The sequence below is a fragment of the Boleophthalmus pectinirostris genome, unplaced genomic scaffold (assembly GCF_026225935.1).
Source record: "Boleophthalmus pectinirostris isolate CB_2022bp ecotype Guang Dong unplaced genomic scaffold, ASM2622593v1 HiC_scaffold_17, whole genome shotgun sequence".
Taxonomy (NCBI): domain Eukaryota; kingdom Metazoa; phylum Chordata; class Actinopteri; order Gobiiformes; family Gobiidae; genus Boleophthalmus; species Boleophthalmus pectinirostris.
The window spans coordinates 27,774,603-27,802,455 of NW_026571115.1; the positions used below are offsets into that span (position 1 = coordinate 27,774,603).

Sequence of the window (27,853 nt, forward strand, 5' to 3'; positions counted from 1 at the left end):
AATTAGAATGGCAAACATGCATCGGTGCTCAAAATAACACAGAGAAACTAAATATTTACATTGCATTTTTTTTTTTTTTTTTTTTTTAGAAAACAACAAAAAATCAGTCTGACATTCTGACAGATTCAAGTAAAGTTTGATTGAAAAACAAGATTTAACAGATTTGTGCTTTACCATGTTAAGAAAGTATTAACAAGTAAGAAAGATAAAAAAAATAGTCTCTTTTTAAAAAAAAGACTCTTTGAATCCCTTAATTCAGTCAGGGTTTTCCCACCAAGTCTTTTACGCCAGATGCCCTTCCTTAAGGACACAATATGGCTACAATCCAGTGTCTTGACCACAGACTGTATAAGGAATTGGGCCCGTCACCCATAGTGTTCAGTTCCAGTCAAATGAAACTCATCGATGCTTGCCAGTGGTGTAGTGGTGATTTTTTACGTGGAGGTACATGATTCGTGACTTCATCGATGTGACCAAAATTATTCAGAATCATGTTATTAACATTAACGCCGTTCATAATCATCTACAGAAAAATAAATCATAGGCTACAACACATGAACCAGGATTGAACCAGGACTAAACCAGGACTAAACCAGGTCTAAACCAGATCTAAACCAGATCTAAACCAGGACTAGACTAGAACTAAACGAGGACTAAACCATGACTAAACTAGGACTATACCAGGACTGAACCAGGTCTAAACCATGTCTAAACCAGGACTAAACTTGGACTAAACCAGGTCTAAATCAGGTCTAAACCAGGACTAAACCAGGAGTAGACCAGGACTAAACTAGGACTTAACCAGGACTAAACTAGGACTAAATCAGGTCTAAACCAGGACTAAACCAGGTTTAAACCAGGATTATACCAGGTCTAAACCAGGACTAATCTTGCACTTGAGAGCGAGAGAAAGAACCCCGAGCCTGTGGAGCAGGATGCCCACAAAGCCCCCCATTTAGCCTCGTGGGGTGCGGAACTCTGTGCCGGTATTTTCACCTGCGGTCACCTGATGGTCTACGTGGGTGCACCTCTGGGCCTCTCCCAATACTCAGTCCTGGTTCAGTTCTGGTTCAGCCCTGGGATCAGTCCTGGTCTTCATGTCTCAGGTCATTATAGGACAGTCCTGCAGATATCATGAGCCTATGCAGTTTGTTTTCACCATTGCCCAGTTTGACTTTTAAGTTGTAGCTATTTTAAATTTGTTATTTTTTTTATATCTCACACTGGGAGAAGTGGGTGGATGGCGTACCCCCGTGTACCACGCCCACTACACCCCTGATGCTGGCAGTTATGGGGTGAATTTGGAGCCACATTCCATATTTGGAATTCCGACCGTGAGTATCATAGCAACCAAAGAGCAATTCGGAGTGGGGCTGTTGAAGGTAGCAGGGAGAAGCGGTTCGCAACAGTGTCAGTCAAACCTGTAGCTACTGGGAACAATCTAAGGGAAAAAACGCACCTGATTTGTCTGGTATTAATGTTCATGTCTTGATTATAGACAAAATAGTGACATAAAAAAAAACTGGGTCATGTAGAGAGGGTTAATATGAACATTTTAAGACCAAAATAACAAGTCTGACAGCAGCAGTTACAGAGACAGGGATGGCGTTTTTTCAATAGAATGTGAATTGGAGCCAGAGTCGATGGATCCAGAAGCACATCCATGCTCACTTCCTATTTCGAACATGGCATGTATCAGGTTAGCTACTGTATTTTCCGCACTATTGGGCACATTCATAAGCCTCCAAACTAGGGTGACCATATTTCCTTTTGTGAAAACCCGGACAACCCTCGACATTGAGCTACTCTTACCTCACAACTTGTGCACATGGCCTCCCACTTGTCTCGACTGGGACAAAAAACGGAGAATTTCTTTTACAAGTCATCGTTAAATGTGCATTTGCGCTTCAGCGTGTTGCAGGCTGACCGTTGTGTTTGCTCGCTCCTTCTGAGTGTACAGAGCGCTACGAGAGACGTTCAATTTAATGGCCCAATGAAAGATCATGAAAACCCGGACATTTACATCACTTTATGAAACCGCGGACACCCAGGACAAGACGAAAAAACTGATATGTCCGAGGTAAAACGGACGTTTGGTCACCCTACTCCAACCCCATCAAAAAAGCGCCCTATACATGAATCCACTCGGGTGTCCCAGCACGGCTTCAGTAAACTACAAAGCCGCACCACCCGCAGCGCACGCAAACACACACGGAGCAGACAGCGACCGCGCGGCGAAAAACTCCCGCAGCCACACTCATCACTCCACGCCGACGAGGAACGGAACGGACGAACGAACCGAAAAAGTGAGTGCAATGTGCCACTTCTAGACACGACTGAACAACTGAGTCACTGCGAACACGCCGACAATCCAGCGGTCCCAGACAGCACCCTCCCTACACGCCACAACTGAACAAAGCCCAGAGTCACTGTGAACGCCACAAACAAAGTCTCACTGACCCATCCAACTGTTGTGTTTCATTTAATGCGCCTTAAAGTCCGGTTTATTTGTGAAAACATTTTGAAAATAGACCATTCAATGACAGTGTGCCTTATAATCCAGAGCGCCCTTTAGTGTGGAAAATACGGTATGTCCATTTATACAATCTATGGTCTTTGACACAATGAACAGTATGGTTGAGGTTTGAACCAGTTACCCTCTGGTTTGGTGGCTGACCTCTTTACCCACTGTGCCACTGTAACCCCAGTTTAGTTTTTCAGTTTTTAAAATGTTCCACTCCTTCAGTCACTTCTAAAAGTATCTTCAAGTATTCAGTTCATATTTTAAACAGTTCAGTCCTGTCTTTGGTTCTTCTTTGGCTCGGTTCTTCACATTTGTAGGCTTCGGGGGGTAAAACAATTGTCCGTGTTGCCGTCGGGCGCTGGGGGATTGCAGTTTTGATGGTCGTATCCCCCGTTTGTGTAACTCATGTGTGAATCTGTCATGTCCAAACTCGATGAGCTCATGTTGTATGGGATCTCCACAGAATGCAGAATACTTTCCTCATAGGACGGAGGAGGCTGGGAACAGACAAGAAGAATGAAATTATAAAAATGAATTAATTTGGAAAGTTATAATCAAATCCGTGTATCATTCGTTCATTCGTTTTTCAATATAAAACCAAAAATAAGAAAATGAAAATACTTTTATTTTTATTATTATTTGTCTCTAAAACCAAAATGAAAAAACAGATAACGATTAATTTTTTCAGTTTTCGATTTTGTGTTTAAATGAAAAATGGAAAAAACGGATAACAACCGTTTACCATTTATGTGATTTAAACTGCAATGCCGGACTTTTGCGCTGCATATTGACTAAACCAGGACTAAACCGGGTCCGGGACCAGACTGGGACCAGAAAAGGACTGAGTCTGGGACCAAGACCAGGACTGAGACCGGGATCAGACCAGAACTGAGACTAGGATTGAAACTGGGAACAGGACCTGGACTGAGACTGGGACCAGACCGGGACCAGACTGAGACCAGACCAGGACTGAGACCGGGACCAGACCAGGACCAGACCAGGACCAGACCAGGACCAGACCAGGCCTGAGGCCGGGACCAGACGAGGACCAGACCATGATTGAGACCAGGATCAGACCGGGACCAGACCAGAACTGAGACCAGGATTGAGACCGGGAACAGGACCAGGACTGAGACCAGGACTGAGACCGGGACCAGACTGGGACCAGACCAGGACCAGACCAGGACTGAGACCAGGACCAGATCAGGACCAGACCGTGATTGAGACCAGGACCAGACTAGGATCAGACCAGAACTGAGACCGGGATTGAGACCAGGAACAGGACCAGGACTGAGACCGGGACTGAGACCAAGACCAGACCGGGACCACACTGGGACTGAGACCGGGACCACACCGGGACCAGACAAGGACTGAGTCTGGGACCAGGACCAGGATTGAGACCGGGACTGAGACTGGAATTAGACCAGAACTGAGACCAGGATTGAGACTGGGAACAGCACCAGGACTGAGACCGGGACTGAGACGGGGACCGAGACCAGGACTGAGGCCAGGACCAGAACGGGACCAGACCAGGACTGAGAACAGGACTGAGACTGGGACAGTCCTGGTTCAGTCCTGGTTCAGTCCTGGTTCAGTTCGTATGTGGCGCAAAAGTCCAGCATCACAGTCATGTAAACGGTAAACGTTACCTGTTTTTTCCATTCTTCATTTAAACACAAAATCAAAAACTGAAAAACGAATCATTATGTGTTTTTTCATTTTGGTTTTGGAGACGAATAATGAAGTAAATAGTTATTTTTTCGTTTTCTTATTTTTGCTTTTATATTGAAAAACAAATGAACGAATGATACAGAATGACACAGATTGGTTACAGTAATAATATTTCAAGTACAGCTCTAGACTGTATACAGACGGGAACCCAAACCAAAGATAAACATAAGACCACAAAAGATAAATAAACTCTAAACACTTCACAGTAGTGACATCGCACCGGGGGTCTTCTGTATCTCTGTGGTGGAATGTTGAGTATTCAGTTACCATAGTGACACAATGCACACATTAGGAAACACTGCTGAAAAAGTTTTAAGTTCGTCTGAAATGATCTTGTTTGTTTGATTTTCAATAAAAAGGTGAAAACACGTTTGGTTGTTTTTTTTTTTTTTGGGGGGGGGGGGGTTATCAAAATTAGGCCCTACATTCTCACATTTTCTTTATCATCAATTTGCATCAGATTTTATCCCAATTTCTCCCAATTTGGTCGTCAATTACACCCAACCTATTATCCAGCAGCAGATGTAATGTAGAGGTCATGGTGCAAAGGATCCTAGGTTGAAATGATTCTGAATCATCCCTTTAAATGTGGTATAAAAATAAAAATGACTTGACTTAGAGTTTCATTTTGAGAAAAATCTTAGAAATGAGAGAACATGGAGCTGTGGGAAAATAGGGCTGACCCCGTTTTGGGAGCGAGAGACAGCACAAATCATTTCACTTTTTGTAGTTCCAACTAAGTCAGGTCTTTCTGGTTAGATTGTGTTAAAATAGAGATTAAATTAAGATTAAAGTTTAATATAGCTTCTGACAGAGCTGTGCCTACAGTTAGCGTCACAGCCCCAAACATAGAGTAAAGTGTAACTGCGCAAACACAGATAATCTACTTTTACAACAAGCAATTTCCATGTAATTTCTGAGTGAGTGACAGTCATATTCAGCCAATCACAATCAAGTGTGAACGTTGAGAAAAATAGTCCACGAATCCTAATCTTTCATCGTAACACTTTCAGAAACCAGAGTGGATGTTTTGTAAATTCCCTCAGTCGTCCAGGTAGTATCTAGGTTAATTTCTCTCCAGCAACTAGGTCAGGAATCGGAATACACTAGACAAAAACCCCGGAAGTGCGAGTTCGGGCACCAGCCAATCAACGAAGAGCCATATATTCTGTGTTGGCAACTGTGGCAGATCTTTAGGCACAAAAAACCATTCAGGTCGTCTCTTCCACAGGGGATATTTATTATGAAGCCACACAAAAAAATTGAACCGGCTTCAACAGTCCCCGCTCTCATCCCATGCCCAGCTGCGGTAAAAACACACTCCAGTCTAGTTCAAGGCACACGTACGAAAACCAGTGGGGGGCGTTCAAATGCACCTCGTAAAAACAACAATGCTCAGAATTTAAAATAATAACACCATAAAAACAATAGGGGGTGTCAGGGAACCTCAAAATAATTAAAGTTTACATTAATTCACAATCATGTATAACTGTGAATTAATTATTCAAGTCTCTCACACAACGATTCTCAAGATTAAAGCTGGAATAAAGAGAATGTTTGGTGAATTTTATCAAGGGGAAAAATGTTATTGCCCTTCTTCCTACGGGATTTGTGAAAAGCTTAATATACCAGTTAACCCCGTTAGTGGTGCATTACATACGTCACAAGCAGTGTTGGGGAGTAACAGATTACATGTACCGGCGTTATGTAATCAGAGTACAAATTATGAGTGACTGTATTCAGTTACAGTTACTCTTTCCATAAGTGGTAACTGGATTACAGTTACTTTGTTGAAATAAATGGATTACATGGCGGTATTTTCCTGTTTTCACATTTTGGGGTAAACCAGGACTAAAACCAGGACAAAACTAGGACTAAAACCAGGACTAAAACCAGAACTAAAACCAGGACTAAACCAGGTCTAAGGCTAGGACTAAACCAGGACTAAACCAGGTCTAAACCAGGTCTATACCAGAACTAAAACCAGGACTAAACCAGGTCTAAAACCAGGACTAAACCAGGACTAAACCAGGTCTAAACCAGAACTAAAACCAGGACTAAACTAGGACTAAAACCATGACTAAAACCAGGACTAAACCAGGTCTAAACCAGGTTTAAACCAGAACTAAAACCAGGACTAAAACCAGCACTAAACCAGGACTAAACAAGGACTAAACCAGGTCTAAAACCAGGACTAAACTAATACAGTACGACACTAACAATAGGGTGGACATAATTTAAGTCAGCACTGATCTCATATAGAAAGCATTTCTCTATCAATAATATTTTTAATACGGTTAAATAAAGACTGAACAAACAAAACTTTTCAGGATGTGGTTGCTACATTCATATAGTTTAAAAAAAAACATGACAATATCAAGTAATCCAAAGTATTCCGATTACGTTACTCACTTAAAGTAATTTATTGGATTATGTTACAAACTACATTTTGAGGTATGTAATCTGTAATCTGTAGGGGAATACATTTTAAAAGTAACCTTCCCAACACTGGTCACAAGTAAACAGCAGCGATTGGTTAAATGAAAAACAGTACCCGCATACCGTCAAGTGAACAAATTCTAACACTGTGAGGTCAGACGGTTTCCACGAAGTGAAACTGGCTGATGAATCAGGCTAGATAATATCTACAGCAAAGGAGGAATTCAATTTGTCAGCTGGACAAAAGTTTAAAAGCTGCTGCTGGGAAGAACTGAAGAAGCAGTTTGGATGAGCTGTGGAACGTATTTGACCTAAATAAACTTTTGTCCTGTTGACAAAATAAAATTTTCCTTTGACGCAAACCAGAGTGGAGTTTTCCCGTCATGGTAATACTGTATTACTAACAATAAACACACCAGCTACGTCTGTCACCATAATACATTTAGAATAAATAATAATACTGAAACTACTTTATGCCACTGACACAATAATAACACTAGAGCAAAACATTTTTAAATAGACACAGTGACAGATACAGGACTACATTCATACCATACTCCCTACAACTGTACAACTCACTTTTATGTAACAAATAATACTCCCTACAACTGTACAACAACTCAGCCTTATGTAACTGATAATACTCCCTACAACTGTACAACTCACTTTTATGTAACAAATAATACTCCCTACAACTGTACAACAACTCAGCCTTATGTAACTGATAATACTCCCTACAACTGTACAACTCACTTTTATATAACAAATAATACTCCCTACAACTGTACAACAACTCAGCCTTATGTAACTGATAATACTCCCTACAACTGTACAACAACTCACCTTTATGTAACAAATAATACTCCCTACAACTGTACAACAACTCACGCTTATGTAACAGATAATACTCCCTACAACTGTACAACAACTCAGCCTTATGTAACTGATAATACTCCCTACAACTGTACAACTCACTTTTATGTAACAAATAATACTCCCTACAACTGTACAACAACTCAGCCTTATGTAACTGATAATACTCCCTACAACTGTACAACTCACTTTTATGTAACAAATAATACTCCCTACAACTGTACAACAACTCAGCCTTATGTAACTGATAATACTCCCTACAACTGTACAACAATTCACCTTTATGTAACAATAATACTCCCTACAACTGTACAACAACTCACGCTTATGTAACAGATAATACTCCCTACAACTGTACAACAACTCACACTTATGTAACAAATAATACTCCCTACAACTATACAACTCACATTTATGTAACAAATAATAATCCCTTCAACTGTACAACAACTCACCTTTATGTAACGGATAATACTCCCTACAATTGTACAACAACTCACCTTTATGTAACAGATAATACTCCCTACAACTGTACAACTGTGTAACAAATAATACTCCCTACAACTGTACAATAACTCAGCTTTATGTAACAGATAATACTCCCTACAACTGTACAACAACTCAGCCTTATGTAATTGATAATACTCCCTACAACTGTACTCACCCTTATGTCCTATCATTTTTGCTGTCTTTCTTATGACCTCTTGTATAAAGCTGAGATTTTTAACTTTTTTTTTTAACTTTTTTTTTCTTTTCTGACTTGAACATAAATATTTATATAATTATGCCTTATTTGACACCTGACTCTTACTCTGCTACTTATTTAGAATTTATTATTACCATTTATATTTTCGCTCTTTGTTATTATATTATTGTGATGTGTGAGCTGCTGTGTCCAAGTTATTTCCCTTGTGGATCAATAAAGTTTGTCTAAGTCTAAGTGTAAGTCTGAGTTATTAAAAGGCATAAGCTATTATTGGTGAATAATTAGTCAGAGAAGTTACTTATTTAACTTTTACAGCTCAAATGTCATTGTTTTACAACAATTATCGTCATAGGCCTAATATTAGCACTCTTCCTGGTTTTATCTTCCTGGTTCAACTAAAACAAGCTGCTTTTACAATATATCTGCACTGGGACAAAAAAATATGGATCAATTAAAGTTGTTTACAGACAATATAAAGCTAGAAAACATGAATCTCTGTATTCTGTCATTGTCTCTTTAAGTTTTCACTGTATGACTTCTTGTATATAGCTGAGAGAAATGTTTATTTATTTTTACTTGTACATACACATTTATATAATTACCATTTATACTTTTGCTGTTTGTTATTATAATCATTGTTCCCACTCGTTTTCACTGAAAAAATTTCAAAACTTTTCCATGACTTTTTCATGACCTTAAGTGAAAATTCCATGACTTTACAGCACCTACATGTCTAGAATTGATCATACTTTTAGAGCTAAATATAAAATGTTAATCCTTTCCTCTCATCCTATGGTTTGGTATTATAGTTTTTTAAAATTTAAAACACTGTGCATTTATTGTCTTTAAAACAAAAGGCGCATACATTCTGAAATAATCATAATAGCCTAATGATAACTTAACAGAACGCTGTAGTTATGTGAAAGATATACTGAAATTCCATTATTTCTCCAAAACTTTCATTGAATTTACAAAATTCCATGACTTTTGCAGGTCTGGAAAATTACATTTTCAATTTCCATGACTTTCCCAGGATTTCCATGACTGTGAGAACCCTGTATAATAAATTCTAACGTGTGAACAACTGTTTCCAAATACTTTCCCTTGTGTATCAATAAAGTTACTCGAAATTTTTTGAGTATCAATTTTGCTCAGCTTATTTTTGACAACAGTTGTGTCAGAAGATGCAAAGATCCAAACAGTAGATAGAATTCACATAAATACACACTGCAGAAAGGTTGGCCGGTTCCTAGTATTAAAGTTAAACACCCCCGCTGACGGTAACAGCCCCATCACTCAGCCTAAACCCGGTGCACACCAGGCCCACACATGGTCAGGCGAAAATTTGAACCACCTCCTCCTGCCCCCGGCTTTAGGACAAAGTCTGTTTAAATGAGCCAATGAAGCACAAAACCCCAAAAGCAGCAGCGCCATAGCAACTAATGACACTGCTATGTGACTTGAAAGATGTCTGTGCCTGTGTAGTTATAATCCATCACGCCCGTGGATCATTATTGTATATTTTGGACAATATTGATGTAAAATGAGTTAATAAAAGAAAAAAGTCAGCTGATTTCTGTGTTGAAAAATTGTCGTGTCCAGTGTGATGCATTGGGAGACTCTTGCCTCTTTTCCATGACTTTACAGCACCTACATGTGTAGAATTAAGCATACTTTTAGGGCTAAATATTAAGGATGTAACAATAACCGAAATATCGGGATATCGTATCGTCAAAGTTCTTACAATAATATCATGTATATATATATATATATATATATATATATATATATATATATATATATATATATATATATATATATATATATATATATATATATATATATCGAATTACAAGTCTCTTTGATTAAATTAAGAGTTATGGTGCAGCAATAGCTAAAAAAAGACAGAGGGAACTACATAGACCATGATTCTTTGCTCCATTTCAGTGCAGACTACAAGAAGAAATAACAGTTCTAAGCACTTTTAAGTCTTAGTTCTTTGGATTAAGTCTTGTCAAGGCATTTTAAGAGGAAAAAGTAGTAGGAAGAAGTAAAAATATCGCAATAAATATCATATCATATCATACCGTGAGATGTATATTGTGAAAATATCATCCCGATAGATTTGGATATTGTTACATCTCTAATCATGAGCTTTCCCACGATATTGCAATAAATATCGTACCGTGAGGTTTATACCATGATGATATTGTATCATGAGGCTTGGATATCGTTACACCCTATTAAATATGAAATGTTAACCCTTTCCACTCACTTTATGGTTTTTTAACATTCAAAATTAAACAAAAGGCGCATACGTTTAGAAATAGTCATAATAGTCTAATGACATCTTAACAGAACGCTGTAGTTGTGTGAAAGAGATTCTAAAATTCCATGACTTTGACCATAACTTTCACTGAATTGACAAAATGCCATGAGTTTTCCAGGGTTTCCATGACCGTGGGAATCCTGGGAGATGATTTCCTATGGTTCCTATGATTATCTGAAGATCACACTAGTTAGCAGTGGATTATCAATTTCAAAACGAGTGCCTAATCCTACGTGTATCACAGATTAAGTTTGGTGAACAGTGGTGAAATCTGGGGAAGATCAGAGCAATGGCATCTTGAATACAGGAGAACAAACATGAATGTCTCTAAGTACAAGTTCAAGCGGGTAAATGTGAATGGTAAACAACTATAACATGGCTTAAAGCTGTAAAAAGTTTAATTTTGCATCATGTGTCTCCTTCATAATAAATGGAGAGCTGTGGGCAGAGAAGAAAAATGAGAATGGGTAACAATAGCCTCCCCAGCCACTGTTTGCACTCGGGATGCCGGCTTTAATTAGATTGGATGTGCCTTTTCTCATTTTGTTGTTTGCAGAGCGTTGTGCAAATCCAAATCCGGGGAGGAAGATCAACACGGCTCCACCTCCAGACACAAAGCAGAAGCGTGCATCAAACGGACTCGTAATGCTAACAGATATCTTTGCACAAGGTCCTGTTACATTAGTCTATATACTAACTTGTTTGTGTTGATATGGGTCTGTTGTGATGAGGGCAGCTGATAGGAGAAATAGATCGTCCGACACTTGTAGCGGTGTATGAGGCAGGTCTGAGTACTGTTCCTAAGATAGCGTTTGTGAGCTGTTCTCAAACAGTCTCATTCAAACAGAGTAAACAGGACCAAAATCAAGATTGAAGTGGATATTTTCCGGTCAAATCCGTGTATCATTCTTTCATTCGTTTTTCAATATAAAAACAAAAATAAGAAAACGAAAAAACAGCTATTTTCTTCATTGTTTGTCTCCAAAACCAATATGAAAAAACAGATAACGATTTGTTTTTTCAGTTTTTGGTTTTGTGTTTAAATGAATAATAGAAAACACAGTTTCTGTGACTTAATCTGAGATGCCGGACTGAACCAGGACTGAACCAGGCCTAAACCAGGACTAAACCAGGACTAAACCAGGACTAAACTGTTTTCAGTCCTAGTCTGGTCCCGGTCTAAGTCCTGGTCTCAGTTCCAGTCTGGTCCCGGACCTGGTTTAGTCCTGGGTCAGTCCACCATCGCAGTTTAAGTCACAGAAACCGTGTTTTCCATTATTCATTTAAACACAAAATCGAAAAATGAAAAAATTTATCGTTATCATTTTTTTTCATTTTGGTTTTGGAGATTAATATTGAAGAAAACAGTTGTTTTTTCGTTTTCTTATTTTTGGTTTTGTATTGAAAAACTAATGAATGAATGATACATAATGCTAGACTTGATCAGGACTACCTTAGTTGGAGGATTTTACTTACAGTGAATAATTTGGGTTGAGAAAACTGGAGCACCCAGAGGAAACCCCCCTTTGCTCTGTTTCAGTGCAGACAACATTAAGAAAAAACTAATAAATGCTAAAACGCACTTTGTTCTTTGGACAAAATGCCATTAAATGTATTTTAATAAGAAAAAGTAGCAATTCGGCAATTCTGTTAAAGTCCCCCAGATATTGCAAGGAATATTATACCATGAGAAATATATAGGCCAGAGGTCTCCAACCTGTAGCTCCTGCACCCCCTTCGAGTAGCTCACCAAGGGATTTCTGACTTATACATTCTGTGCTGAATAAGTAAAACTGAATTAATTACCATTGTAAATGTATCATTTTGATGCCTAACTTTAGGCACTGAATAATTGTTTGTTTTATAGAGATCTAACCTGTTCCCCATCTATGGCTTATGATGGTTGTTATATATAAAATTAAACAATATATGTATAAATATAAAATTTTTTGCAACAGTTAAAATTTGTAGCTCTCTAGAATTTTAGTTTTGAAAGGTAGCTCACTGAAGGAAAAAGGTTGGCGACCCCCCGATATAGGCTCTATTCACGCTCACGTCACAAACCAGAAAGATGCTTCCCAGGCCCAGTTTTCTTCATCTGCATGTCATTGTAGCGTTCTGTTATGTTCAGCTAATCAACAATTACAACCATACCTCAGTTTTCATCATTTCCCCATTGACGCACAACTCCGAGCACACTGGGTACGTGCAATTAGAAGAGATGAGGAGATTATTCCAAACAGCACATACGTCTGCATTCATTTTACCACTGATCACATTTACTTCAGTGGGTTTTATCACAGTCGGTTGGCGAGCACACACTGTAAGTTGTAATCGTATCTTTCTAAACGTTTTCCTGGTTTGTGACGTAACGTGAATAGAGCCTATTGTTATGATATTATACTGTGAGATTTGGATATCGTTACATCCCTAGATACAGAAAGAAACAGAACCATCTCGGCCACAGTTTCAACATGGTTCACTGTGGCACATGTGAGGATATCATTTACTGTGATATCTGTCTGAACCCACCTCTCTCATAGTCCCGTTGAGGCCAAAGCGGTCTGCGATCATCATGTGGATGTGTCTCTGGCGGTCCTTCTTCCTCACACTCTCATAGGAGGGCAGTCGGGGCATGGGGGTCTCCAGGTGGTAGCTGGAGGGCCGGCCCACGTAGAACAGCTGACCGGACTACACACACAAAGCACAAAGAGCACACAGAGCACAGCACATGATCAAAGATGGATAATAGTGTTTATTTACTGAAGATTTACAGCTAATCTAACAACACAGCCCATTGATGATACACGATGGCTCTGATTGTAAGAAAACAATAGATGTAACCTGTTTGTGACCGCAATTTTATCAATGGTAACAAAAGCTTAGGAAGTCTCAGATGGAAAATGGTAGCTGAGTTGCGTAATAAGGATTTTATAACTCTGTTGACTGTTTTGAGATTGTAAAATATCATGATGTTGTACTCTACATGAAAGGCACGAGACACATTTATCCCTAGAGTGCATAGATTATACTGATAAGAAATAATAAACAATAAATTCCCACATTTGAAATCACCTGATAATTTGATTGTTTGTGCCAAGTTCTATCGCAGTGTACTTAGATAACAACTGCACATCACCTTATCAAACTTAGTAATGTTAGCATTGCACTAGAATAAAAACAAAAATGGAAATGTATTGATAACCAGATTTACAAGAAAAGTGGGACTCCCCTGGTTTGTGGTGGTTGGTAATAATAAAATTGTGAAACGAGTGCGTAATTAATTAAGTAAACTTGTTATGCACTCAGCAATAATGTGAGTCAGTATAGTCACATTTTCTTTGTGTTTTGGTCATTTTTAAGCACCGTTTCTGTATTTTACTTAAAGAAATGACAATGTATGCCTCGCTTTACTGTTGGCAGGGGTCAAATTTGTCAAAAATAAGGACACCTGGGACAGTTCTTGTAAAAAACTGGGACAAAGTGGTTTTGGATAAATCTGCTGGGACGGGGACACAGGGCTTAAACTGGGACTGTCCTGGGTAAATAGGCATGTCTGGTCACCCTAACTTTACAGTGGCATCATACTGAGAGTGTTCTGAATATAAAAAAAAAAAAGTGGAAGTAGTGGGACGCCTGAAAAACTATGATCGCAATTTTGATTTGTGTGTCAAACAGTCACTCAAATAATCGAGTTGAAACGATTTAAAGCTTAACAAGGTTTATTTTGGGATATTTTAATATAAATAAGTATATTTATTTAAATTTTTATATATAGAGATTGTAGAACAGCTGGATATATAGTTTATTTTGGATACATTTGTGTTTTTCTATGCCTTATTTCATTTTCAAAGTATATTTTATTCTTTTTATGTTTTATACTTCACAAAACTGCTCTAAGGTACATATTTGTAGCCTTTTTTTTTTCAATTTGAAAGTTTTGCATAAATTATCAATAACAGAGTGTTTTCGGGGTTTTTTTGAGAGAGAGAGAAACGCTGAATAAACGCTGATCCCTCCTAACACTTCATCTGTTTGATTCGGACAGTGTAGTGATATAAAACAGTGATTATCTACCTGTGCAGTTATACAAAATAATGCAGGAAAGTTAAATTAGCAAAAAAACCTCACTGACAATGGCATAATGCAAGATTGTTTAGCTCAGAATTTAAATCGTAATTCATTCAAACAATCACTTCTACAGTATATTGTCAAAAAAGGGAAAATATAGACTCAATAAATTTCTTTAGCAATGTTTTGTCAGCCCTTTGTTTGTGTTCTAGGTTTTAAGTGGCAGAAATGAGCTTAAACATTCTGAACAGAAGGTAGCTCATTGTATTTTCGATGACAAAATTTTTCAGTTTTGGTTGTGCAGCGTAAATTTGAGACAGTACCACGTGTGTATATTGTGCACTGTAGAAAGAATGGCTCCTTTGTTGTGATAATGGCGGATGATTGAGGCTCTTACCTGCATGCTGTTGTCTGGTCTGCATGTCTGTTCATGGGGAGAGCCCACCTGCGTCTGCCTGCTGCTGTAGTACTGATGTGGAGAGGCCTGGGAGACAAAAATGTGTGAGTAATTGGATAATTGTAACACTACTGTAGATTCATATGCACGTTGAGTTATGAGCTGAAAAAAAAAAAGGTTTGCATTACAGACACGGTATTAGTTGTTTTATTTATGGCTCTGGTGCACACAGCAAACGGCTTGAAACATGATGATTCAAATCTCACAATTTACCCCTTTTAGTGTAACTGTGCATGATATTTTTGATACAATAAATAGTTTTGGTACATACAAGGGACAGAGGCTTTGTTTGGAGGATAAGTCCCTTGAGATGTCTCGCCATCTCGTTTTACAAAAGAAAAAGACAGATACAGTAGAGCGGACTGTTAGACACAAAAACTAAGACACAGTTCAAATATAGTCACAAAATACAAGATACACAACAAAATTCAACAAAATGATCAAAAACAATTACACGGGTTGAGTAAATATTGAACCTGAACATTTTTAAATGAAGGGACAGAAGTTTATCAGCGAATCAATGAGGGAAGATTGTTTTATATTTACATGACTGTTTTCCTATTTGTTTTTTGACTCTTGGGACAACAAAAAATATCTGATCTGTGTGACGTAAACTGTAAGAGGATTTGAATGGAATTAAATACTGTGATATGATACTGAGATATTCAGGATAACTTAATATTACTTATTAATGCATTTAAAGATAAATAATAACTGGCATGCACTGATACTGGTATTGAAGGTTCACACAGATGCTGTGTGGCTGTTTTTGGCCAAGAACGTTTCATAACTTGAACTTTTACTCGTGCAAAGCTGTTCGGTAGTTATTTGAAGTATACTGTAAATACTAGTGACATAACAACTCGCAGTCAACTGTGTTTTAAAAAATAAGAGCCATTTTCCATCCCTACACTGGTATCGGTTAATATTGGGTATAGGCAGACACTTCAAGTCAAAGTATCAATACTGGTAATGGAACTGGAAAAGCTGAATCGGAATCCCTAACCGTAACTAGTAAGATCATTGGTTGGTTTCTCTTTTCCATTTTTGACTAGGGTTGATTAAAAAAAATACTGACACTAGTATCAAAACTCTATAATTTCTATAATAACCTGGGACAGTCCCAGTTTTGAGCCGTGTGTCCCCTGTCCCAGCAGATTTATCCAAAACCAGTGATTTGTCCCAGTTTTATACAAGAAATGTTCCGGGTGTCCCTATTTTTGACCAATCTGATCAGTAAAGAGAGGCATAAATTGTCATTTGCTTAGGTAAAATAGAGAAAAGCTGTTTAAAAGTGACAAAAACATGTGACTATACTGACTCACATTAGTGCTGAGTACATAACAATTTTCCTTAATTACTCACTAGTTTCACAATTTTATTATTACCAACCAACCCAAACCAGAGATATCCGAGTTTCTGTAACCCTAGATTAGTAATAAGCAACAGGATAATACAGGGAAAAAATTTATTATTGTGAAATACGAATTATTGTTCGAAATACGAAATGGATATCAAACTTTTCACTTAGTGTCGCAGTTAAGTTCGATTAGGATTCATTTTTAATCTCGTCCTGTGACAACACTGTTTGTGACACTCTGTTTGTTTGCTATATGACACACACTTTTTTACACACAATATGTATATTTTGAGTATTGTGTGAAAAGTAGGGCTGGTATCATTAAGAAGTTGCCGATACAATGCATACCTCGATACAATGCACGTTCAATTCAATACGATATATTTCAAATCAATTCAATATGGTTCAATAAAAAAATAATGGCTAAATCATGGCTGTGATACTAAAAGTCTTTGTTAAACCACTTCTTGTGCAAAGTTAACATGAAACACAAACATTTTAATAATCAAAACAGTGAAAATGTCAAATGTGTTGCATAACCGAGTTTCCTTTGTCTAAACAAGCAACAAAACTGTAGCTCTGTAACAAAACAATTTAGTAAAATATACCAAAAAATATTCTTGGTGATGTATTGATACAACAGCCCACGATATCGATACTGTATCATCACATTAAACAATACGATATATTGATATTTTGATATTTTTGCAAACCCCCAATACTGACACTAGTATCAAAATTATATAATTTCTAGCAAGACTGTGATTAGTAATAAGAACCATGATAATACCGAAAAATCATCATTGTGATATGAAATCGATATCAAGCCTTTCACATAGTGTCAGAGTTGAGTTCGATTAGGGTTCAATTTTAGTACTTTTTTAGTACTACTTCCAATTGTGTTGTATCAAGTTTCCTTCCTCTGAACAAAAAAACAAAACTGTAGCTCTGTAACAAAACAATTTAGTAAAATATACCAAAAAAAAAACTTTAGGTGATGTATCAATACAGCAGCCCACAATATTGACACTGTATCATCACATTAAACAATAGGATATATTGATATTTTAATATTTTTTAATATTATTGACACTAGTATCAAAACTATATAATTTCTATAATTTATCACAAAAATAGGACAAAGTTGGACCTTTATGAATAATTTTACAATCGCAATATTGTGATTAGTAATAAGAAACATGATAATATGGAGAAAAAAATTATAATAATTGTGATATAAAATCGATATCAAGCCTTTCACTTGTCGTATTTAAGCTCAATTAGGGGTCAGTTTTAGTCTCTACACCAGGGGTCTCCAACCTTTTTACTCCGGTGAGCTACCGTTACAAAACTAAAACGCCAGAGAGCTACTCATTTTAGCAGCCGCAAGAAATTGAGACAATTATAAGAAAGAGGGTGAGGCTTACAGTACAGTTAGATGCCTATAAAATATAAACCATTGTTCATTTATTTGTACACAAAGTTGGGCTTCAAAATTATACATGCACAATGGTACTAAGTATGTAATTAACAAAATTTTTGCTATACGGAACAATGGTACAATTCCGAAATCCCTTGGGGAGCTACTTGGAAGGGGGTGGAGAGCCACTAGTAGCTCCCGAGCTACAGGTTGGAGACCCCTGCTCTACACTACTTGTGACACACTGTTTTTTGCTATATGACACACTTTTTTTTACATGCTATACATGTATTTTGAGTACTGTGCTAAGAGAAACATATTTTTCATAAATAGATAACCATATTTGGTAAAAGTTCAAATAATACCTACAATAATCTGTTCATTCTGTATTAATATTTTGCTCTAAACCTAATCCAGTATCCCACCCTTCAACAAACACGTACTTCTGTGATCCCACCATGACCCTTCATCATCTCAACGCAATCACTTCACTACACAGGACCCTCTTATTTCAGCGAATCTGACCCTTTCCATGCCTAACCACATCACTTCACTTTACATTAAATTATTTCATCAATACAATGACCACCCTCTGACTAACTCCAGCCCCCAAAGTGAGCGTGACCCCTCTAAAACAAGGCCTGTCCTGTTTACCACTCTATAAGAAGCCGGAATCCACAGAAAAGGCTGCCATAAGACCTAGGTAATTACCAAAGGACTAAATGAGTATCCTTTGTGTAGGGGACAATGGTCGGCCCCCCCTGTGTCATCACCGTCCCCAGGCAACAGAGCTCACCGTGGGGTCCGGGTATTGGCTTTTAGGGCCCTCTAGTAACTACAGCAGGTACATGCTAACGAGCACGCTCCAGTACACTTTATGGGCTTGTATGTCAGCGGGGTTACCGGAGGAGCATCAAGTCAATTTGACGCATGGCTGAGGGTTAAATCTCGCAAAGAAATGGGGTTCTCATGGGTAACTGATTTTACAGTATTAGTTGTGAGCTGTCAAAGGCTAATAGTAAAAAAGTGTGGTTTAGAGTGGAAATTGTGAGAACTGAAGTAACTGAAGAGATGACTGTGTATTCCAATGAATTTAAATGTGGAAGCTATTTGTGAGTTTCAGATTCCTGTTTGTAGATGTCATTTTGAGGACTTTTGGTCATTCAAAACATGTAATATTTTGTTTTGAATTGCTAAATGCTATGGTAACTGTCCAAACATTTCATGGTTATGTTTTGGCTTATTTATAAACCACTTTGAATTTATTCCTGCTTTAAGTGAAGGAGTTCAAGTATCTCAGGGTCTTGTTCACGAGTGAGGACAGGATGGAGCGTGAGATTGACAGGTGGATCGGTGAAGCGTCGGCAGTGATGTGGTCACTGTATCGGACCGTTGTGGTGAAGAGGAAGCTGAGCCGATAGTCAAAGCTCTTGATTTACCGTCAGTCTACGTTCCTCCCCTCACCTATGGTCATGAGCTTTGGGTAATGATCAAAAGGACAAGATCATGCCTACAAGCGCTCGAAATGAGTTTCTTCCGCAGGGTGGCTGGGTGCTCCCTTAGAGATAGGGTGAGGAGCTCAGTCACACGGGAGGAGCTCAGAGTAGAGCCGTTGCTCCTCCACATCAAGAGGAGCCAGCTGAGGTGGCTCGGACATCTGTTCCGGATGCCTCCTGGGTGCCTTCCTCGGGAGATGTTCTGGGCATGTCCCACTGGGAAAAGGCTCCGGGTAAGACTCAGGACACACTGGAGGGACTATGTCTCTCAGCTGGCCTGGGAACGCCTTGGGATGAAGGAAGTCTGGGAGTCCCTACGTAGACTGCTGCCCCCACAACCTGGCCCCGAATAAGTGAAAGAAAATGGATCGAAGGATGGAGCATGTCAATTGGCAATCTTACTGGAAAGTTCACGAAAAAATTACAAAATTTAACTTTTTTTTTTGAGATATAAAACATCTGAAAAAAACTGTCACTGACTAACCATGATCAAATTTTCTTTTTAGCAGTTTTGTAAAATTGAAAACGTAAATTCATCAAATTTACAGCCTATCCTAAAATGTGACATTTTGATATCCTTACAAATCGTCCATTTGTCTCCTGGCTGGAGTTTATAAGGGATAAGACGTGTTGTAAGGATCTATAACTGCATGTTTTTGTCAGACCACCTCAACTTAAGTGAGATTTAGTGCACGCTGCTTATTTTAGTCCATGTTACCCTCCCCGGGCTTTTTAACAATGACATCACTGCTCTCCACGTGATGCACTGTGGCGCCCTTTGCCATGACCCTCACATCGTGTCAGAACCGGAGACGATCCCTAAAAAGGTGAGGTCAAAGTTCGCTGATCCCCCTCGCCCGGTCTGGACTCTCAAGAGGAAAAAAGTGCTCAAGAAAGAGAAAAAGAGAGAGTCGCTCCATTGTGTGCGGCGTCGATTCAGCCAGTGTGAAAAAGCACAGGCGTGTAAAATCAGCGCTCAGGACGGGGGGAGGACCCGAGGGAGAAGAAGCATTGTTGTCCCAGTGTCCCCCAGCACCCACTGTGCGCCTGTCAGCTATTCAGGGCCCAGAAAGAGGCAGGAGCAGAGGTATGTGGCTATGAAGTGCAAGACATGAACCGTCTCACTGCAGCACAATGAGGGAACGTTGTGTTTGTGCGCTTTATCCATGAAACAATGAACTTTGGCGCACTCTATCAGAAAACCATCAATATAAAGTTTTAAAGAGTATTTTGATGGAATACTTAAGATAGAATAACTGTATTGTCGAAAGGAACGTGCAAAAATAAAACATACATGCTACAGAAGTGGTTGTCTGGATCGCCCTTGTGTTCATGCTCTATTTGGTGTACGAACTGTCCTGTGTAAATATAAACTATGCAGATATCAGGTACACTTTGTAACTCTTGGACCGGGTACGTCACCTGCTTGTCTACCAGCATGTCCTTAAACTTACTGTATGTCCGTGACGAACAGGTCAGGACAGTAGGCCAAGTTACGGGTCAGATCTCTGGAGAGGCGTACCTGCTCACTAGAGATGTGCAAAAATATTGAAATATCACTATATCGTGATGATACAGTATCGAGATTGTGGGCTGCTGTATCAATATATCAACAAGAGTAATTTTTGGTATATTTTATGAAACAATTTAGTTACAGCGCTACAGTTTTGTTGCTTGTTTGGAGGAAGGAATCTTGTTTATGCAACGCATTTGATATTTTCACTGTTTTGATGAGTGAAATGGGGGTGTGTCATATTCGCTTTGACAGAAAGTGGTTTAAAGGGACAAGAATTTTGGACATAGGACCTCATTTTCTAGTGTTCCAAGTGTTGGAGACATGTAGAGACACTTTTTAAAATATTCCATGCAGTCCTTGTATTTGCAGAGGTCGCTGGTGCTAGGATAGTGTATGTCCATAGTTATCCTGTCACTCCACAAAACACCCGAAGCAAATCTATTATTACACCAGACTGTCGATGTAAATGTCTGTGTTGATAGAATAATGTTTGAAATAAAACTAACCTTGCATCGCATGATTCGTCGCATGTTGAGGGACTATTTTCTCATATTTCTGTTAGTACAACTCGCTGCTGCTGCTCAGATATAAATCCTTCAAATGCAAGGTTGGTTTTACTTCTAAAATTATTCTATCGACACAGACATTTACATCGACAGTCTGGTGTAATAATAGATTTTCTTCGGGTGTTTTGTGGAGTGGGTAAGACTGTTTTTAGTGACAGGAAAACTATGGCCATTGTCTTGCACTAGCCTAGCACCAGCGACCTCTGCAAATACAAGGACTGGATGGAATATTTTAAAAAGTGTCTCCACTCGTCTCCAACACTTTGGCTCACTAGGAAATGAGGTCCTATTTCCAAAATTCCAAACTGTCCCTTTAACAAAGACTTTTACTATCACAGCCATCCTTAAGTGATTATTTTTACTGAACCATATATGAAATATTACGTATCGAATTGAAAGTGCACTGTATCGAGATATGTATCGTATCGTGGCCTATGTACCGAGGTATTTATCATATCGGCAACTTCTTATTGATACTCAGCTCTACTGCTCACAATAAGAAAGCATGTTTTTTCATAACAGAAACACTCATACTTGAATAAATGATTGATGAGTGAAAAGCCAGTCAAGTGATGGCAAATCCCCCACTAGAAAAGGTACATAGTGAAACTTTAACTACATCTGATTGAAGTTTTTACCTCTAAATTTCAGTGTGTTCACATGGGGATAGTAGGTAAATAGGTAACTTAACTAACTTAACTAAAAAAGAAATATGAGGACTTTTTCTCTTTGCCAAAAACTCTAGTGTTTGTGTATCAGTATTGTACATAATGAAGTAGTAAGAAGCAGCGCATCGGCAGTAATAGTAACTTTTTATTGTCCGGTAATCAGGAAGTGTGAGTTAAAATGCTAGTTGTTGTTAGGTTTATGGTCAAGGCCAGTGTTGGGGAGTAACAGATTACATGTACCGGAGTTACGTAATCAAAGTACAAATTATTGAGTAACTGTATTCAGTTACAGTTACTGTTTCAGTGAGTGGTAATTGGATTACAGTTACTTTGGTGAAATAAATGGATTACACTGCGTTTTTTTCCTGTTTTCACATTTGGGGCCCTTTTTTTTTTTTTTAATCCCACTCATTGCTGGACACTAAACCAGGACTAAAACCAGGTCTAAACCAGGTCTAAAACCAAATCTAAACCAGGTCTAAACCCAGGTCTAAACCCAGGTCTAAACCAGGACTAAAACCAGGTCTAAACTGGGTCTAAACCCAGGTCTAAACTAGGACTAAAACCAGGTCTAAACCCAGTTCTAAACCAGGTCTAAAACAAGGTCTAAACCGTGTCTAAACCCAGGTCTAAACCCAGGTCAAAACCAAGGTCTAACCCAGGTCTAAAGGCAGGTCTAAACCCAGGTCTAAACCAGGACTAAAACCAGGTCTAAACCAGGTCTAAACCCAGGTCTAAACCCAGGTCTAAACCAGGACTAAAACCAGGTCTAAACCCAGGTCTAAACCCAGGTCTAAACCAGGACTAAAACCAGGTCTAAACCAGGTCTAAACCAGGACTAAAACCAGGTCTAAACCGGATCTAAACCCAGGTCTAAACCAGGTCTAAATCAGGATTTAACAGGACTAAACCATGCTGTGTAGACCATGTCTCCTCTTCCTCTATCAATAATATTTTTAATTTGGTTAAGTAAAGTCTGGGCTTTTTATTTTCTTTTAGCAGCCAAAACTTCTTATGTTAAGATTTCCTCATTTTTGCTTCTCTACAGCAAATCAAGTAATCCAAAGTATTCAGATTACTTTACTCACCATAAGTAATTTAATGGATTACGTTACAAACTACATTTTGGGGTATGTAATCTGTAATCTGTAGGGGAATACATTTTAAAAGTAACCTTCCCAACACTGGTCACGGCAAAACTCTGCTTTGTTTCTGAAAATTGTAGAATGCACTTGTATATGCATATATAAACTAATCATGATGAATAATCAGGACGCTCAGAATGCACAAGAAAAGTGAGGAATAACTTTATAATCAAATATTTTTAACGTATACTTTAAAGTTTTTACTGTGCTCTCTATCTTTAAACATTCTACTGACTTGTACACGTTATTGATTTTCACTTCTTACATCATCGTTAAACAAAGGTCAGAGTAAGATGTCTGCGCCAAGTCAGTCTCTTCCTTAAACTGGTTGACAGATTTCTCAGTTAAAACCTGTGCTTCCTGTTTATAAGGATGAGAGTCTGTGTCATGTGCCTGTAAAGTGAAGATAACATCCATTCTTCTCTCGTTTACAAGAAGGAGGCGACAGAACAGGAAGAGGAAGTAACGGCGCATCGGTCAATCAAACGTCTCCATCCAATTTGTTATACAATCTGGTTTAGACTGGGTTTGTGTTGGATCAAGTCTTGGTTTAGATCTGCTTTAGTCCTAGCTCACGGCCATTTATCACATGATTTAGACGTGGCTCCAGTGGCTCAGAGAATAGACTTTAAAGCGGCTCTGCTAGTGTAGTGTAAGTCTCTCCATGACCTAGTACATCGCTGACATTTTAGTGCCATATGAACCATCTCGCACTCTCAGGACCTCAGGGACCGGCCTCCTGCTGGTGCCCAGAGTCAGGACCAAACACGGGGCGTCAGCGTTTTAGTTTTCTGCAGCTAAAACCTTGTTCAGTCCTCTTGAACATGTGAGACAGGCCTCTACTACAGACTTCTAAACACAACTACAGTTCTGTTTAGCTGCGTATCACTGAAACATTTCCAGTCTCTACTCTCCTCTCTCATTTAGTGTCTCTCTATTTTTAAATTTTATTGTTTGCATTGTGATTCTAATGTCTTTCTTACTCTATAAAGCACTTTGAATTACTTAGTGTATGAATTGTGCTATATAAATAAACTTGCCTTGCCTTGCCTTGCTTAGTTAAAGGTACTATTAACTTTCGGGTTAGTTATTTATCTCTGTGGTGATGTTACTGGATTGCCTTATCTTGTAAATATCTGGCAGTGGTTAATTTTTTTTTTTTAATTGAACAAAAATACATGTAACTTGGCCAGTAACTTAATAATTAATCCCACTTTTTAGAGTATTACATGTAGATAAGTACGTGGCGTCCATCAGAAAACACACTGTTCATCTTCAGAGTATCCCCAGGTTTGACTACCCCAAATTTAACACTTTTTTAAGACCTTAAATGAAAATTAAGACCAACATCGCAACCATTATGCGGGCAAAAAACACAAGATCTAATTCTAACAATGTCCAACCAAATACTATATCTAGAATCTAAGAGCCACTGTGGATTAAACCTGCACTTCCCCATGATCCATCCAACGTCTTCTTCCACTCTACTGAATGTTTACTCATCGCCGTCAGCGCCAGAAACCAAAGTATTGTTTGCGCATACTCCAGATTAGACGTTCATTCACGTTACATGGTTTCACGTTGTTTTTTTTTTCCCCCTCCCGCCATTTAACATCGCACTGCAGCCTTGTTGAGTATACAAAAAATACGCTAATGAAATTTAAGACCTCTGTGAAAAAATTCTTCTTTTTAATGCCCAAATTTAGGAACATGAAATTTAAGACCTTTTTAAGACTGATCTTTACATCCTGGTTTACTCCATAAATATGCTAAATACTGGATTTCTGATACCTATGGTGTATTTGGCTGTAACAAAAATAGAAATACAGAAAGCACGTGTACAAATGACAAGAAAAGTAGAAAATTTTCAATGGCAGTAAATGTATTCACCAAGAACAGAAATGGTGGTGGTCTGATTCCTTCAACTGGTCATTCATCCTGCTACTGTGACCTTCACCTGCCTCGCCCACTGTGTCTGTGTACATAGTGCTTTGACGTAGAACACACTGCTGTCACGCTGGGGGAGTTCTACATGTATCTCTAACGCTGGAAGTTTTAGGATTTACCATGGTGACACAATGCACACACAAAGTTTTTTAAGATTGTCTCAAAACTTAAGAAAAAAAATTACAAAATGGATTTAAACGAGACTTTTTCAGGAGCCTGTGATCAATACGGTGGGTTCATGGTCCTGTTTGATTTTCAACATAAAAGTGACTAAGTGAAAACTGTTGCCTAATACTGGCTATCTTGTGATTTTACGCGTGAGAGACGTGTTTAACAGCACGAATACACTCACCTGTTGTCCCAGCTAAATCTGTTCTTTATGGTCAGATTAATGGTCAACTCAGATTAAAGTCTCAGACAGAGCAGAGCCTACAGTTAGCATCGCAACCATACGAAATGTTGATGACACAGTATCAGTATAATCTTCTGTATTATGTGTTTTGATGACAGGACATTACTCAAGTTACTGCTGAAGAAGCGCAATTGCACAACGGTAGGATGAATTGTCATTAGCAAGAATCAAACCACCAACTTTTGTGTAAAACTCTGACTTACACTTGACTAAAAGCACCAAAGATTTTCCCATGTTTAAGAAAGCTGAGTCAGTCGAACACTTTCTAAACAGAGCTACAGTGAGCAGTGGACAAGTGTTTGCTACAACAACTGGTCACTGAAACTGCACATCCCGGTCTGGAAAGGGGAGAAGTCAGCAAAAAGATACGTGTTGTTGTTGTTGTTTTTTTTTCTCATTGTTATTCTTACCATATCAGTGTGCTGGGACTGATAGGAGCACAGCCTGCAGCAGTGGGGATATTTGCGGTAAATAATGGACAGCATGACCACGATGACCACGAAGGACACGAGGGCAAAAACTGTAAGAGATGAGAGCAAATGAGTTGGTCATTTGTCATTCATAAAGGAGTTTGATGATGTATTTGAAATGGCTTTTTTAATTGTGCCCACACTGATTTGTAATTTACATGTATTTTACCTAAAGGTGGGCCAACATAAACAAGAATACTGGCTTTTCCTGTATTGAACCTTGCAAATTATTTTAAAAACATATTTCCAATGTAAATTCTCATTCAGACAGTATTAGTTTTCAGAGCTGGGTACTTACATTTAGGCCTACATGTACATTTAGGCCTACTTGAGTGACTTTTTAAAGAAATTGTACTTTATAGCAAGATACTTTTACTCCTTTTTGAGTAATATTTTTATTGGTGTAACAGTAGTCTTTTAGTAAAAGTTTTGGTTACTCTTCCCGCTGTGAATAAGCTCACAAATGACAATATGTTGACAAAATTGAAATGACTTGAACATTTGTGGTTCTTGCACTGCTCCTTCAGAAATAATGTAGATGTTGTCATATTTGTCTATCCTTTTTTTTTTGTGCATGATTTTAATTTTGTGCGTTATTTAATGTTTTGTCCTTCCAATAACATTAACTTGAAATTATAAGTTGAGAAACCTACTGACATTACTATTTAAAAGACTCTTACTAGAGCAGTACTTTCTCCAAATACTTTTTAATTCTTATACAAAGTAGGAAAAGTTGCCTAAGTTTTTTTCCTACTTTGTATTTGAGACTGGTCCCTACACTGAAGAGCACCAAAAGAACAATTCTGCACATTTTTTGCATATCTAAGTAGCACTCCTGCCCCCAAAGCCTTGCACTTTTTAACTCTTATTTGAGTAATATTATTTTGAAGCAATATTTTGATATTACTTTTATTAACCTATAAATCAAAAATAATCCAATCCATCATTCAATCCATTAGGGAACAAGATGTAGACTAAAATATTATTAAAGATTATAAAATAAATATACACCATAACTTTAATTTTAAAAAGTAATATTTTTGGTGTAACAGTAGTCTCTTAGTAAAAGTTTGGTTACCCTTCCCACTGTGAATAAGCTTACAAATGACAAAAGCTTTATGTTGACAATATGAAATTATTTGAACATTTGTGGTTCTTGCACAGATAATCCAATCCATCATTCAATCCATTAGGGAATAAGAAGTAGACTAACATTTTCTAACAGCACATTGAAAGATTATAAAAGAAATATACACCAGAACTTTAATAAAAAAAAATAAAAATTAAAAAGCCTAGGCCTAAGCATGAGCCATGGGTTAAACTTAACATGGCATATCAATAACAACGAAATGACATGAAATAACAGGCTAATTGTCAAGTACTTACCAGATGCAAACACCACTATGAGCGGCTCCGAGTTCAGCTGTGGGGCAGGAAACGTACGAGCCGGAGTAGTGGACATTTCTGCCGCGTAAACTGACAGTGTTCCCTTTTGGAGTTCAGTGGAAGTCCCAGGTTCCTGTTATTGAGCTCTCATCTGAGTGTTTGTCTCAGTGAAACGTCTCCATGTCTTGTGCGCGCTCCTCCTACAGCCGTCCCTCAGGCGCACCATGGCCCGGACCAAACTCTGGCGGTGCCTCAGCAGGAGTGAGGCAGAGCGCACAGTCGCCCTCTCCCAGACCCGTCAGAGGCGTGCTGATGTGACGTCGCTGCTGACCGGACA

The 27,853-nt window shown here is 38.4% G+C and overlaps 1 protein-coding gene across 1 annotated transcript; it reads right to left on the minus strand.

The window, feature by feature from the left end:
* Positions 1-232: 232 nt before the first annotated feature.
* LOC110158238 (uncharacterized) lies at positions 233-27,789 on the minus strand. Its single transcript, XM_020922678.2, has 5 exons — positions 27,517-27,789; positions 26,071-26,180; positions 15,071-15,157; positions 13,135-13,293; positions 233-3,021 (listed from the first exon to the last, which is right to left on the minus strand). Exons 1-5 carry the CDS (start codon positions 27,590-27,592, stop codon positions 2,830-2,832), a joined length of 624 nt encoding a protein of 207 aa, XP_020778337.1. The 5' UTR covers positions 27,593-27,789; the 3' UTR covers positions 233-2,829.
* Positions 27,790-27,853: the final 64 nt, after the last annotated feature.

Excerpts from the sequence above, each read along its gene's own strand:
- LOC110158238 (XM_020922678.2), bottom strand. The coding sequence starts at position 27,592 with ATGTCCACTACTCCGGCTCGTACGTTTCCTGCCCCACAGCTGAACTCG. Across the intron at positions 15,158-26,070 it reads AGTCCCAGCACACTGATATG|GCCTCTCCACATCAGTACTA; the intron begins GTAAGAATAACA and ends TTTGTCTCCCAG. Across the intron at positions 3,022-13,134 it reads TCAACGGGACTATGAGAGAG|CCTCCTCCGTCCTATGAGGA; the intron begins GTGGGTTCAGAC and ends GTCTGTTCCCAG.